The sequence below is a fragment of the Nanorana parkeri genome, unplaced genomic scaffold (assembly GCF_000935625.1).
Source record: "Nanorana parkeri isolate BGI_ZX_2015 unplaced genomic scaffold, ASM93562v1 scaffold1544, whole genome shotgun sequence".
NCBI lineage: Eukaryota > Metazoa > Chordata > Amphibia > Anura > Dicroglossidae > Nanorana > Nanorana parkeri.
The window spans coordinates 348,622-362,880 of record NW_017307812.1 but is presented as its reverse complement, the minus strand read 5'-3'; the positions used below and the strand labels follow the sequence as shown (position 1 = coordinate 362,880).

At 42.4% G+C, this 14,259-nt stretch overlaps 1 protein-coding gene across 2 annotated transcripts in view; it reads right to left on the bottom strand.

The window, feature by feature from the left end:
• The window catches only part of PRPF39 (pre-mRNA processing factor 39), a 24,818-nt gene that overhangs the window by 680 nt on the left and 9,879 nt on the right, over positions 1 to 14,259 (bottom strand). For both annotated transcript variants that reach the window (XM_018570518.1, XM_018570517.1), the window contains exons 5-12: positions 13,275 to 13,428; positions 12,581 to 12,688; positions 10,456 to 10,620; positions 10,016 to 10,142; positions 5,988 to 6,256; positions 3,392 to 3,576; positions 3,239 to 3,313; positions 1,400 to 1,517 (exon numbers count right to left, since the gene is read on the bottom strand). In XM_018570518.1, the coding sequence (XP_018426020.1) occupies positions 1,400 to 1,517; positions 3,239 to 3,313; positions 3,392 to 3,576; positions 5,988 to 6,256; positions 10,016 to 10,142; positions 10,456 to 10,620; positions 12,581 to 12,688; positions 13,275 to 13,428 (1,201 nt within the window). The remainder of the gene's footprint in view (positions 1 to 1,399; positions 1,518 to 3,238; positions 3,314 to 3,391; positions 3,577 to 5,987; positions 6,257 to 10,015; positions 10,143 to 10,455; positions 10,621 to 12,580; positions 12,689 to 13,274; positions 13,429 to 14,259) is intronic.

Genomic DNA, 14,259 nt, shown 5'->3' with positions numbered 1-14,259 from the left:
GACTGGCCACTAAGACCTCAGGCTTCTGATGGGCATTGCAGGACAAAGACAGTAATGTGGAAGCTGCCACTGCTGACTTTATGAAAGTGCTACCTGCCCACCATGCTGATCATATGGTTTTAATAATATCAGAGTAACTAACCCAGAAAATCATGCAAAAGTCCATATATCCCATCGCACTCCTGACCGGAGAATGCCCAATGTATCAGGGCGGGTGTTTGCCTGAGGAAGGGGCCTCATGGTCCCGAAACGTTGCTAGAGGTGTTATCACTTGGGTCAATAAATTTATTGACTTGATCATTTGGAGTGCCTATTATCAGAAAATCATGCAGGTAAGCACAATTAAACCTTCACTTGCTGCACATTACTATCACGTTATCACCAAAGTCAGAGATGGGCCTGGCAACTAGTAGTTTCGGAAGGACAGCATTCCATGTGTTTCTCCCAAGACACATTTGAATAAACTAACTTTAACATGCGTTAGTGGCCAGTGGCAGGAACTAGAAGGAACAGGAATGATTTCATCAGTGGACAGCATGTGACTGCTTCTATTTTACGTGACACTAGCTCTCAGAGGTACAATACTGGGATGTGAATTTAAAGCCCATTTCCACCTTTGCAGAGGTATTTTTACAAAAATCATATGATAGCAATGTACACCAATTGCACATGAAGCAAACAAATGCAGTTGCTGTATATGAACACAGAAACTTACTTTTTTTTGTCCTCTATGTCCTCCTTCAGCTCCCTTTTAAATGGCCACCTCTGTGCTTTGCAAGAAGTCTGTGTATATCAACACTCTCTGAGCTTCCCCCCTATTAGTATTTATAGTGGCAATAGTGTATTGTGACTTGGAAAGGCAAAGCTGGTGTGCAGTGATTGTGTTATAATGACCAACAGGGAGCGGGTCAGCTGCTTTACAATCCGACCCCAGTGTCAGGTTGTGTTCCTTGTGCTAAAAAGTTTCAATTTGTAGGAGTCAGGCCTACTAAAAAGAGTCCACAGAAATGAAGAAAGCCAGCAATGTGAGTTTTGAAAATGTACACACCAATACAATCACTGCACCTCTACATTACCACAATAAATGCTAGGCACTTACAAAAGTGGGCTTTAAAGAAAAATGCATTTCTGCTAAAAATTGATACAACTGCTACTCTAACAATTGTGTAATTTAATGTTCATAAACTAACCTTTTGCAGGTGCTATCATTTTCCTAAAATAATTAATGCAAAATATATGTTGCGTTGAATGGAAACCTCGAAGTTCTCTGTACACAATGGGTAGAACAGAATTCCCCCAGCAATGTAATTTCCTGCTCGTGTGAATGACTCACTGATTTTCTCTGACGTCTGCACTATGGACATGCCCTGCAACAAGCTATATTCTCCAAGGGTCATACCTGGTACCAGTTGCTATAGTTATAAGCTGATGGCACAGCTTCTGTTGCAGCTACTGGAGCAGCAGACACCACTGCGGCATCTTCTGTATGCAACCTCTTAGCATCCATCTGTTCCAACCTACAAAAAAAAAAAAAAACAGTAAATAGAAAAAAAAAAGTCAGGGATTTTTTTTATATAGCAGTATACTTGGTCAATAAGACAGTGCAATCCTAATGGACAGTAACCAGATTTTATTCAATGTGGATCAATGAAGATTTGTTCTAATGTTGAGAGTACCAAAAACTTTCCAAAAAACATTTTCACCCTTACTGAAGGGACAAAAACTTGCAGTCACTGTAATACTCCGGGGCAAAACAATTCATCAGTACAGCATCACAGGCAATGTCAGTTTAGAGGGACTGTTGTCTTCAGAAATGACATACAGAAGTCTCATTTGTCATCATGATTGCCTGAATGTTGTGTCAGGTGGCCAGATGAATCCACTGGTGACAGAGAAAGCAGGTATTCTGTGATCGGAGATAATCCTCATGGAGCCTCCCTCATCAGTCATCAGCTGGGAAGATTTTTTTTGTTTGCAAACTCAATGAAAACCTTATTACCCAGCAGATCATAGGAGGTAAAAAGAAAAAGAATAAAAAAAAATCAAGCTTAACCATATACATGATTAGAAAATACTATACAGTCAAGTAGCTATGCAGTGTAAATACAAGAAGAGGTTACAAAACTATCATACAGAAACTAGCAGCATGCTGTTGCAAGGAGATCATATTAAGATTTTCCAGTCTCTTCCCTGCTCAGAATTATGCTGTATGGAAAAGTTTATTTACCCTTTTGCCACCAAATCTGCAATTTTTTTTTCTTGCACACGTTAAAAAGGCACATTGTAGGCCGGAAGATTATGCAAACGCCCCAGAAATATGGAGCTCAGAAACTCAGCTTTACACACATAAGTAGACTCCCAGCTACTATATCAGCAGAGTCTGCTTACCGGGCACCGCTGAGGCCACCATATGGCAGAAGGGTTAAAAGGTATGTGTAGCCAAAATGGAAATTGTGATTACTGGACACAGAAGAATCATTTATTATAGTATCTCTCTCGTCAGCATTGGAGATCCCATACCAAGTATCCTGTCTGGTGCAGTCTAAATCCATCCTGTACAAATTCTGTAATACAACGCACTGATTTTACAACGATGGTGATAGATCATTCAACAATTAAGTACCTTGAAAGACTTTGAGAACTCCAAGGTGAGTGATTTTCACTCAACCTCATAGTTGACGCCGACGTGCGACAATGAAACGGTCACAGGTCGGCGGCTCTATAGATCAGGAAGTGAGCGAACGCATACTGTCACTCGCTCACTTCCCAATTGTCTCCCTGGAGTGGTGTCAGTCACAGCTCCCCGCAGGGATTCCCCCCTCCCCTCTACCGCTGAGTGGAGGAATGGATGAGGAGGGGCCGGGCACAGCTGGCTCTACCTCTAGATAGGCAGAGCCCGCTGTCGCTCACGCAGCTGGGTGGATCTCAACAGTCATGTCGGGATCCATCACGGCTGCGGCGATCTCTGTATATAGTAAGCAAAAGCTCGCTATATACTAAGCTTTGGGTCACGGGAGGCAGTTAGTATGTCCTCCCGTGACCCTTGAGAACTATGGGATAAAAAGGTTACCCCATAGTTCTCTTTTAAGGTCACGGAAAATGGTGCCAAATTCAGCGGTCACCCACAGCAACTCTTTTCCATATATTTAAATATTGCAGTTTGCTCTAGATTTAAGTTTCCTTTGCTCTGGTATTTGTAAAACCACCAAACGTGTGCACGAGAAGCCCAAAATCATACCCATTTTCAGACTTCCTCTTCAGATTATCTTGTTCCTTTAATAGTTTCTGATGTTCATCATAGGTGGTCAGCAATCTAAAAGCAAACAATGACATTATCACCTATTTATTTATACACTGCTATTCAGGAGGTAAAAGATAATGGTTTACTCACTTGTTGATATCTGATCCAAAGTCCTCCAAGAACTCCACTTTCCTCTGTGAAAATACAACTCGGGTAGATAATGGCATTGAGCTCTTAATGACTTTATCAAAATGGGACAAGATGTTGGCTTCGTTTTGTTTCACGTCTCCATTGAACTCCAAATCAATCAGATTGAGGTACAACTTTGTGTTTTCCTGCTCGGACAGAATAAAAGACTTGGTGAGACACATTCCAAGGCAACAAAAATAAAATCCATCAATATAGCATCACAGGCAACATCAGCTTAGAGGGACTGTTGTCTTCAGAAATGACATGCAGAAGTCTCATTGTCATCATTATTGCCTGTGTCAGGAGAGGTCAGTTGAACCCATTGGTGACAGAGAAAGCAGGTATTCTGTGATCCGAGATAATGCTTATGGAACCTCACCTGTAATTTAGCTGTGTGGATTTGTTTTTACTGCAACGTGCATATAGCTCAAAAACCAAATACAGGTTGCCCTTGGTTTACAACGGTTCAGATTCAAAATGGCACCCTTTTCTGGGAGTGTTGTAGATTGAAACCAAATATATAATCTAAGTCAATAGGAAGTGAAGGAGTTAGGTTCCAGGCCTCTTGCAAAACAAGGAATGGTTCTAAATAGAAAAACTGGTGTAAGCTGTAACTGAAACATAAATGTAAGCCAGTGGGAAGTGAGGAAGTTAGGTTCCAACCCTCTCTCATTGATATAAATTGACCTAAGTAACATAATACAGGTACATTTTATTTAAAGCTCCTTGTGTGAGCTCATGCAGAAGCTTTAAATATAATCTACCTGTATTTTATTACTTATGTCAATATTAAGAAAGGTCTGGAACATAACTCCCTCGCTTCCCACTGACTTACATTATATACTGGTTTCAATATACAGCGGTTTCTATTTATGACCATTTCATCAGGAACCTAAACCCAGCGTAAATGGAGGGCCACCTGTATATTGTTGCACTTGTTTCTTAAATATAACTAATTTTTTTTTTTTTTTTTTAATATAACCAATTTTCAATGAAATCATACTAGTGAGGTGGATTTACAGACACTTGTAACTCAGTTTAGCACAGTTATCACTCTTTCGACACACTCCTAAAACAGAGTGCAAACAGCTATGCAGATGCATAGAGCACCCATTCCTAAAAATGTACAGATGGATTTGCTCTTCTATAGTAAGGGCCCATTCAGATGGGTGTACAAATCCGTACGACATGCAGTCTGTAAAAAGCTGGGTGTAAACGTTGGTACGGTTTGCATGGCTGGTAAAAAGACCCGATCATGGAAGTAACAGGTGCTGCGTGTAATTGTGCACAACAACCCGTTCTTCTCTATGGGAGGACATGGCTGCACACAATTACATGCAGTCACATGGACCCCCAAACCTGCACATTCGTGTGGGTCCGGGTGTCTTCAACTTGGACGAACACTGTCTGCATCCAAGTGCAGACACCCAGCCTTGCACGGATGTGCAGGTTTGGGTATGCGTGTGACAGCGTGCAATTGCGTGCCGCCGTGTCCTCCCAAAGAGAAGAACAAGCTGCTGCACGCAATTACATGCAGCACCTGTCCCTTCCAGGATCGGGTCTTTTTACCAGGCATGCAAACCGTACCAAACTATACACCCAGCTGAATGAGCCCAAAGAGCTGTTAAACAGATGCTGCAATGTACTGGAACCCAAAATATTAGCTGCAATGTATAATATTATTAGGTGTAGATGCACTAAACACAATTTCTAACACAAGCCTGAAGGCCTATTTATACTATAAAAAAGTAATACTCAGTTAAAAATACATATATAACATTCATTTTGAAAGTCACCCTATCACATAAGTGTGAATCATCTGTTCATTGTGGTGTGCCAAGTTAATACAAAGGCACATGCCCGTGAAAATGGGAAGTCATTCAGAACAATTAGCCTACCTTATTCTAACACAGGTTAACCTGACAAAATGCCACACATTAACATTCGTGTTGTGGCACAATCTGATTGGGTCCTTATACGATGTCTGTAAGCAGGGCAGGATTTTCCACAAGGCCAACCGAGGCCTGGCATCGGGGCAGCAGGGAGCAGAGGGGCAGCAGGGGTGTGGAATTCCTTTCTCTCGGCGTCCGGGACATGCAGTTCCGGGCACCAGACGGGTAGGTTTCCACATTTAGCTCTGCTTTTGGCAAGCAGAGCTAAATGTACAGCGGGGAAGCCGCCGCTTGTTTTGTACAAGTGGTCTTGGCGGTGTCTCCGAGATCATTTGTATGCAGCCTGCATACATGGGGGCGCATTGAGGAACCTGACATTGGGGCAGCAGAGAGGTTAAATATGGCCCTATCTGTAAGCAGCTTATATTAGAGCTAAGCAGAGTGTACTACCTATAAAATCCTACCTCTAATTGATTGGCTACTGGAAAAGTAAATTCTCTAAGCTACTAATTAGTCTAACAGTTGAGAAACCCAAAAGAAAAAAAAAAGTTTCCCATCCTTGCTATCCATACCCATTTATCTCCATCTTACAATTGTCATTTGCTTGATCAAGTAACTCTACACTGACTTGAACTGTACACCACTGAAATTCAATTGCAACTCACTTTATCTCTCTGAATGGCATCATTTAATACTTTCTTTGCATTCCCGATATTCTTCTGAATTTTGGAATAGTGGCGGGAAAGCTTTATTGCATAAAACGAGTATTCACTGTTGGATTTTGCGTTTTTCATGGCCTCCGCCAACAGGTTTTCCGCTTCAATTAGGTTTCCATGTCGCCTTTCAAGGTTCACTCGCCTCAGCCGAACCATCGCCAGGCTGTCAGTGGACTGTTCTAATGTTTTTAAAATATTTTTGGCTTCATCGATGTTACCTATGGAATAAAGGACAATCAAATCAAAAGCTCAAATCTTGATCTTGCATCAAAAATAAAAAATCTGCACGGAGCTTGGATATAATTGCTGCCATCTCCTGCAAAAGAAGTTCAGTTTGTGGGAGGTTTTCACAGGCCCTTATGAAGGTTTTACAGTTGGCGATTGTCATAATTTTAGGCTCTACATCAGCTGTTGACAGAAAGCCTCCCCTGACTGTACCACTGGTGGGCAAAACAGCATGGCCTAGACCATGCTTGCCTACAAAACATACATTTTCCTGCATTACAACTTGAACAAAAAAACACAAATCTGCTAATTACCGATTCTATAAAACACAAAGAACGTGAAAATTGTCTACTTTACAGGGCATGTAAACCCTAACAAGCTTCACTCTTTGTTCTTTTTGTCTGTTGATTATACCATTGAAAAGGGATTTGTTATAGATCTCATAAGTGCAAAACAAAATTGGATTTTTGTACACACCAAAAAGTTCTTTACATTGAGGCCAATGGGGGACACATGAAGTATTTAATCTGCAGGTTATACTGCCACCTACAGAAGGGTTGGACACCAGCAAACAAAAAACTGCAGGCCAGCCCCTCTTACCCCCAGCTTGCCTCAGGTTTTGTAGCAAAGTAGTACCAAGAGCATCATCATAACAGGAGGGTGTGGGACCTGTGTCCCTCAAACTTCAAGAAAAGGATTGAGAACAGTGAGTACAAACATACCACTTTATTTCATGGTTACCGAGGGACACAGGAAGAAGTCTTAAACCTTAGGGACATCTAAAAGCAGTGAATTGGGGGGTGGGCAACACTGCAAACAAATCGCTAACAAGCCCAATGTAACAAAAAAACTGGGACCCATCTGCAGCTATAAAAAGCTGACTGAAGGACCTGACACCCAAATTTGGCATCAGATGAGCCCAAAATGTCCACCTGGTAGGACTGTGAAAACATGTAAACAGAAGACCGGGTAGCAGTTACACATAAAGCAAACCATTGCATAATGCTGAAAAGACCAAGAGGCACTCAAAGACCTATTGGAATGAGCCTTAACAGGGAAGAAGGGAACCTAGTCTGTGAGACTGAGCATCAATGATGGACTGAGCCACCTAGAAACAGGGAACATGAAGCTGGGGCACCGTTTCAGAACAAAAAAGAAATGGATCTTTGTGAAAGAAGCAGTTGCTGAGAGACTCATATAGCCCAAAGCACAGTCAGACAGGGGAGGGAAAATTCCTTTTGATGAAAAGAGAACTGGACAAAGGAATGTAATAATGTCTGTGCTAAGGTGAAAGGCAGACACTGCCTTAGACAAGAAAGTCCTGGGCTACAATACCACCTACTACACTCCTTCACAAAGCTCCTAAATCAAAAGACTGAAAGGCCATCAGTCTCTGAAACTGAATGGAAAGAACAGAGAGTTGACATTTGATAGTGTTGACACAAATGCTGGTCCAGACCCAGCTGAAGGAAGGAGATGATTTATCCCACAAAAAAAACTGTGCGATGAAAGCCACTAGAGCAAAAGAAGTAAGCCTCCAAGTCTGATAATAGACCTTGCAGAAAGCAGGCTTCCTAGCCTTCAGCATTGTAAGAATCACAGACTTGGAGGTCTCTGTTCCTTAGAACATGGGCTTCGACAGCCATGGTGTTAAAGCCAGCCACTGTAAAGGACAGTGGCAAATTTGTCCTTGGAGCAGTAGACATGGACAATGTGGTAGGTCCCACAGTGTGTCTGCTAGAATTCTTTCAAGGTCAGAGAACTACAACCACCTGGGCCAATCCAATTCTGCAGATCAGGTGAGGTCGTATTTTCTGGGAACCACGCAACCAGAGCATCCACTGGTGAATGCCTAAACCTGGATACAAACCTGTCCAACTTGTTAAACCAGCAGGTCTATATTAGGCATCACCCACCTGTGACAGGTCCTGGAACACAATCTCCCGGGTCCAGGCGCTGCTGGCTGAGAAATCTCAGCTTGCCAATTGTCAACACCTGGAATTTAAATGATCCTCAGGACAGGATTAGCTTTACTTTGCTTGCCACAGCAAGACTTCTGATTCCTTCTTGATCATTGCCACCGCTGTGGCACTGTCAGACTCCAAATCGAAAGGCCTTCCAACAGGTTTGTCCAAAGCTTCCAGGAAAGCCAAATTGACCAAACAGATAGCCACACTGACAGAACACTGCATTGTAGAGTTCTGGAGTGAAACCAAGCAAAGGAAACAGCCACAAGGAAGGCTACTATCAGTCCCAAGACTCCCATGCAAAAGCAGAGTTGGATGGCTTCTGAACTGAAGAGACTGTAGAGAATGGGAAACCCTTTTGGCCTGATATGCGAGCAGGACCAGATCCAGATACTCCAAGTGATTAATCTATGCCAGCAACAATTTGACGTTCAGGATCCACCCAGGAATGTTTGAAAATAGAAATGCAAGAAGGGGGTAGTAAACAAAACTCATGTCATGTTTGTGGCAAATCTTACAGAGAATCTGCAGGAGAGGGAATGGGAGCACATTTGTGGCCCCTGCAATCAGAGTCCATACATAACTGGGTGACTTGGGATAAAGTAATGCATGATCATAGTAAAAAGTACAGCCAAAAGGGAAGAGGGTCCAGCCTCACCCGACAGAGCTAAAGAATATACCGAGGGCAGAACAGGGTTTAAAAACAGTGCAGTTAGTAAAGATATCCATCTTCCTAAGAGGAAAAAAAAGAAGAAAGCAAGCAAAGAAGGAAAAAGAAAGCGAGGAAAGAAGAAAGGAAGCAAGGAAGAAGAAGAAAGGAAGCAAGGAAAAAGAAGAAAGGAAGCAAGGAAGAAGAAGAAAGGAAGCAAGGAAGAAGAAGAAAGGAAGCAAGGAAGAAGAAGAAAGGAAGCAAGGAAGAAGAAGAAAGGAAGAAGAAGAAAGGAAGGAAGAAAAAGCATGCTAGGTAGGAGTTATACCCTGGGCTGGTCTACAGTTTTGTTTTCCAATGTTCAACCCTCCTATAAGCAGCAGTGTAACCCAAAGTTTAAGTCTTCCGGTGTCCCTCAATGGAGGAGGAGAAAGAAATAGGACTGTTGATGCTGCCACAAATCTCATATTTAATCCGATAACTTCCTGTGCTCTGTGCTGCATTCTCATCAGTTAAACTGTTCCAAGATGTATGAAGACTAAAGAACCCCTCCCTCTCTGTTATATCTGTTATAGATGATGGGTGACCATTGAAAGTGTTTTTTTATATCAGTTGAGGTAAATTAAAAAAAAAAAATATGGTGATTCTCCCAAAAATCTTGCGTGCTAAAGTCCTGTGTTCTCAGCCTGTGCAGACGATTGCCAATTACATCATTCCACGTTTTCTCTGTGAGCCCCAAAACACCTACAACCTAGGTCATGGCTAAAAGAGAGAGTTTTCCTGGAGTGACAACTCTGCTCCTACATAAATAAATACAGTAAGTGAGCATTGTTACCCTGGGAAAGAAAGTGTGCTACTGGCAAAACCGCGAGGAAATTAATAGTTACAACATCTAAGGATTGGTAAGCTGCAATATATACATTTTGTTCTGGGTTTAGATATGCTTCAAAGCAAACCCAACTTAGTTAGCAGTGGGAGTTTTTTTTTTTTTTTGTCTTTTAAATTTGCTACCAAATATCCAGGGATCCCATGATCTTAATCTCAAATGCATACTGGTTTGAAACCATAATATTGCAGGGAATGGCCACAAAGTAGTACCTTTCAAAGAACAGGTTGTTTTGCTGTTGTCATCTTACCTTGTTGTTCCTCAAATGCAGCCCACAGTAAGTGAGCCAAAGGCTTCCTCTGTAGATGGATGGTGCAAGCCCGAGTGTAGACATGTCTCGCCCCCTCAGCACTGTGTCGTTCCATGTACTTGGCATACTAAGACAAGAGAGGGACAATCACCATTAATTTCACCAAGAACAAAAGAAATGTAAAACGTGAACAATATAATTCTTGTTTTAAACCCATTCAGCACCTTTATTGAACCACTAGACTAGACTCTGTAAGGAAGGGCGAAGAGAGGCAACGCTGTTGGCATATGTAGCGGTCAAATCTGGTTGCAAGCAGACCATCCCCCTAATGCAATAGATAGTTATAGATAAACAGAATTCAAAAATACAGGGTTAGGAACGAATTCAATGCGTCAGAATTGGGAGGACATGAAAGAGGAGATGATTGTAGGGAGGCTTACCTTGATCCAAAACTCCTCATAGAGGGCGCAGGCAATGACGCATCTCTCAAACAGGATCACTACACGCTCATGTGACCCATTCTCCATCTCCAACTCCAAATATTCTTTCCAGTTATTCAGCTGGATTTTCTCCAACGCTTTTACGTGAAAGTAGGGCCGTTTAATCTAAAATAAAAAGAATGTGTATGGATGACGACGGGTAAAACAGAATGGAAGATGAATGATCTAGAACTCCTAACTTCATCATAACATATTTCAGGACAAGGAATGGTTTTAAACTCTGCCATGACAGAAGTAAAGCGGAGAGGAGTTTGTGGCAATGCAGTAACAGAATCTACATGATAAACAACTCAATCCTATCAATGCAAATACAATTCACTATGACAAGCTTTAAAGTCTAACTCTGGAAATCCCCCCCATGGGTTTATAGTCCTGGCGCAGAGTATGTCAAGATTTGTGGCCAATTTGTGCTTGGGAATACTTTCAATATCTCTTACTCAGTAAAAATGCTGTGTTTAGTTCTCACACTGCAGAGCTCTGTGCTGACAGAGCTCAGCAACAGCTACACCCCTCAGCAGAAGCCTCCTGACACAGAACACAGGGAAGGGGGGAGTGGAGCATGTCTGACCAGGTCTCTGCAAATTACAGAATGCACCAAGTCTTTTATGGTGCCTATTACACCACAAACCCATAATTTAGCCAAACTGCACAAGCGCTTCAACAGGAATTTAACATGGAGGTTGTTAGTACAATGCTTATTTGACTGCATATTGATTTCTGGTGACTTCTGTTTGGCTATAACAGCCGTGGTGAAGGGGTGCAGGGACAGCAACATGGATGATGACGGTTAAACACCATATCACATTTTCCTAAAATGTCTCCATCTTACTATCTTACTTATGAAAAGTGCCAATTCCTAAATGCCGTAAGCTATAGCAATCAATCAGAATGCACTCTGCTGAAGTCATAGCAGTGTATGATGGATTCTAAAGAGTGTCCAGGGTTACTGCAGAGAAGATTGTCTGCAGTATAAAGAGTGCGTCTTAAAACCCAATATTTTGAACATCTGCACCACCAGACTGACCATATGCGAGATTTGTGTAATCCAGTGCACACAAGCCTCAAAGAACTCCAATAAACACTACTTACACGTATTTCATGTATAATAATGCTATACAACAAAAAAAAAAAACACCTCTGTGGGAAACAAAAGTCTCATTCATGAGACTAGCAACAGTCACCAAACATTGCTCCAAACCAGCAGTCTCCGGCACCAAAACTGAAGTGTGTTCGGCATTACTACCAATGATCCTAAAGCAGGGCCTTGGCTCAGACAGAAAATGTTACCATACATCTAGTTTAGGATTTTGTCTGGTTTGGGTATTAAGAAACGCATACGAAACTAATAGGTTGTTATAATAGAGGGAACTAAACACCTCTTATCCAACACTATAACCAAGAGTTCTAAAATGCCCCTGGAATTGCTCAAACAATATCAGGCTTTCTGTGCACTATGTCCAAGTCCTGGATGGCTGAGCAGGAAACGTTTATGATCGTTATTGCGTTGCTTCTGCATGTAAACTTGAACTACTGAAATAATTAGGGATGCACTGATACTTTTTTTTTCAGTACTCGCAGACACGGGAAATCCCATTAAGGAAGCTGGGCGGCATGTAATGACTCACCACCCAGCTTCCTGGTCAGCTGGATCCATGCTACCTCGTCACAAGGTGACGAGGAAGCATGGAGCCGGCTTTCTGGCCAATCAAGAAGCCGGCGAAGGGAAGGTAACGTCTCGCCGCCCGGCTTCCTAATTGGCCAGTTTTCCCAACCAATCAGGAAGCCGGGGAGCGAGTTATTACACGCTGCCCGCCTTCCTGATTGGCCGGAAAGCCGGCTGCTAGCTCTTTCGTCACCAAGTGACTCGGCGTTCAGCTTCCCGGTACTGGAAGTTCCGGTATCGGGCATAGTATCAGAGCATTTGGCGGAGCATACTCGCCTAAGTACTCAGTACCGTTGCATCCCTAGCAATAACAAATCACCCCTGATACAAGAAACAGCTTCAGAATAACGCACTAGAATTGTCCATTCAACAAAAATGTACTACATTTAAAACAATACTTACGCCTTCCTCAAAGGTCCACCTCTTATGGACTTCATTCTCATTGAGGTTGAATATTTCTTGATGCACCTCAATAATTCTATGTCGCATGTTTTCGACTTCTGTCGTGCGCTAAGAAAACAAAACCAATATTAATACAGATGAACATGTATAAGTCTAAAGCTTACTAAGTAGCCCTAAAGGTCAGTCCACCCAAAAGATTTCAGATTTTGGACAAAGACCAGCAGCTTGGATCATCTACCAGCTTCATATGGACAGGTCTCATTCATTACGCTGGATTTCCACTTACTGTACTGCTGAGGTCCCAAAGGGCTGAAATCATCCTGTCCAAAAGGCAGTATCCTGGCTCAAAAGGAGCACATATAAATCAGGAGTTCTGACATCACTTGTTGCCTGCCTGTTCTAGGTCAGTGACTCAAAAACTGAAGTCAGGCAGCCAGAAATGAGGATTTTCCTGAGAAAAGTAGCAGTCCATAGATTTTCTCCCAGCACAGTTTTACTTTGAGTAGTCCACCCAAGTATATTTGCAGCCCACCCCTGTCCAACTTAAAAAAGGTTATCACCACATGTTCCCCTGCCGCTATGGAAACACCATGATGCAGTGCTGAGGCCAACAGGTTAATAATGCCTGGAAAACGTCATAAGCCCTGACAACATTCTGTCATCAAATCACATAACACAGACCAGAGCAGCTCACCTTTGCTGGGTCAGTTATCTCCTCCAGGCCAGTCGGGTAATCCGCTTTTACTCCACTTTGTTGTCTCATCTCAGCCAGCTCTTGTCGCAGCTCAACAAACTTTTCAGACGTTAAGAAATCTCTAGGCAGATTTCCCTGAATGTGATCTTTAAACCTAGATGGAGAATTCAGTACAGTGTTTGTGTCTATACCAAACAATAATACATATCGAATAAAGGAAGGAAGGTTTATACAACCTACTATTCACTCAATCTGTAAAGCAGCATTTCATGTCCAGGGGACTCTCCTTCACCCCCCATGAAAATGAACTCTGCAATCTGTTAATGACAGCGGAGTGCATAGTTAGATGGCCAGCAAGCTCAGCTCAAGCACAATTCTCTAAAAAACAAACATTCTTTTTAAGCCATTACGGCAAAAAGGCAGCAATCCACAAATCTGGGTGGTAGTCCTGGTAATGCCAGCCCACTGCTATGGATTTGTAGCTATTAGTACAATGCCTACTCTGCAACCCGCCAATCACTCAAGCACTAAAATAAACCCCAACATGGGAGTCTATGGCAGGTGATTGCAGCTTTTGTGTCGGGCACCAAGACCTATTCAGAGGAGCCAAGGTGTGTAACACTCAGAGGCAGATGACTCAGAAGCAAAGTTATTAAAAGTTGAACTCCAAGCAAACATCTTGTATTTATAATTGACATATTTGTGATTTGAATACCTCTTACACAATGAACAGCTAAGTACCTAGTCAGCCATAATTTCTGGTTCAAGTCAGGTGGCTTCCTGTATCACCTGACAACACAAACTATGAAATTGTAGTTTAAGCAGCTGTGGACACTGGCCACGCTAGATACCCCCCAAATAACTTAACTGAAGTACAAAAAGGAGTATGTAGTACATCCTGCCACCGCTGCCTCCCTCACTGGCAATTCTCAGCTGCCAAAATGATAGCTGGGTGCAACGACAGCAGCTACTACAGCAGATCCTG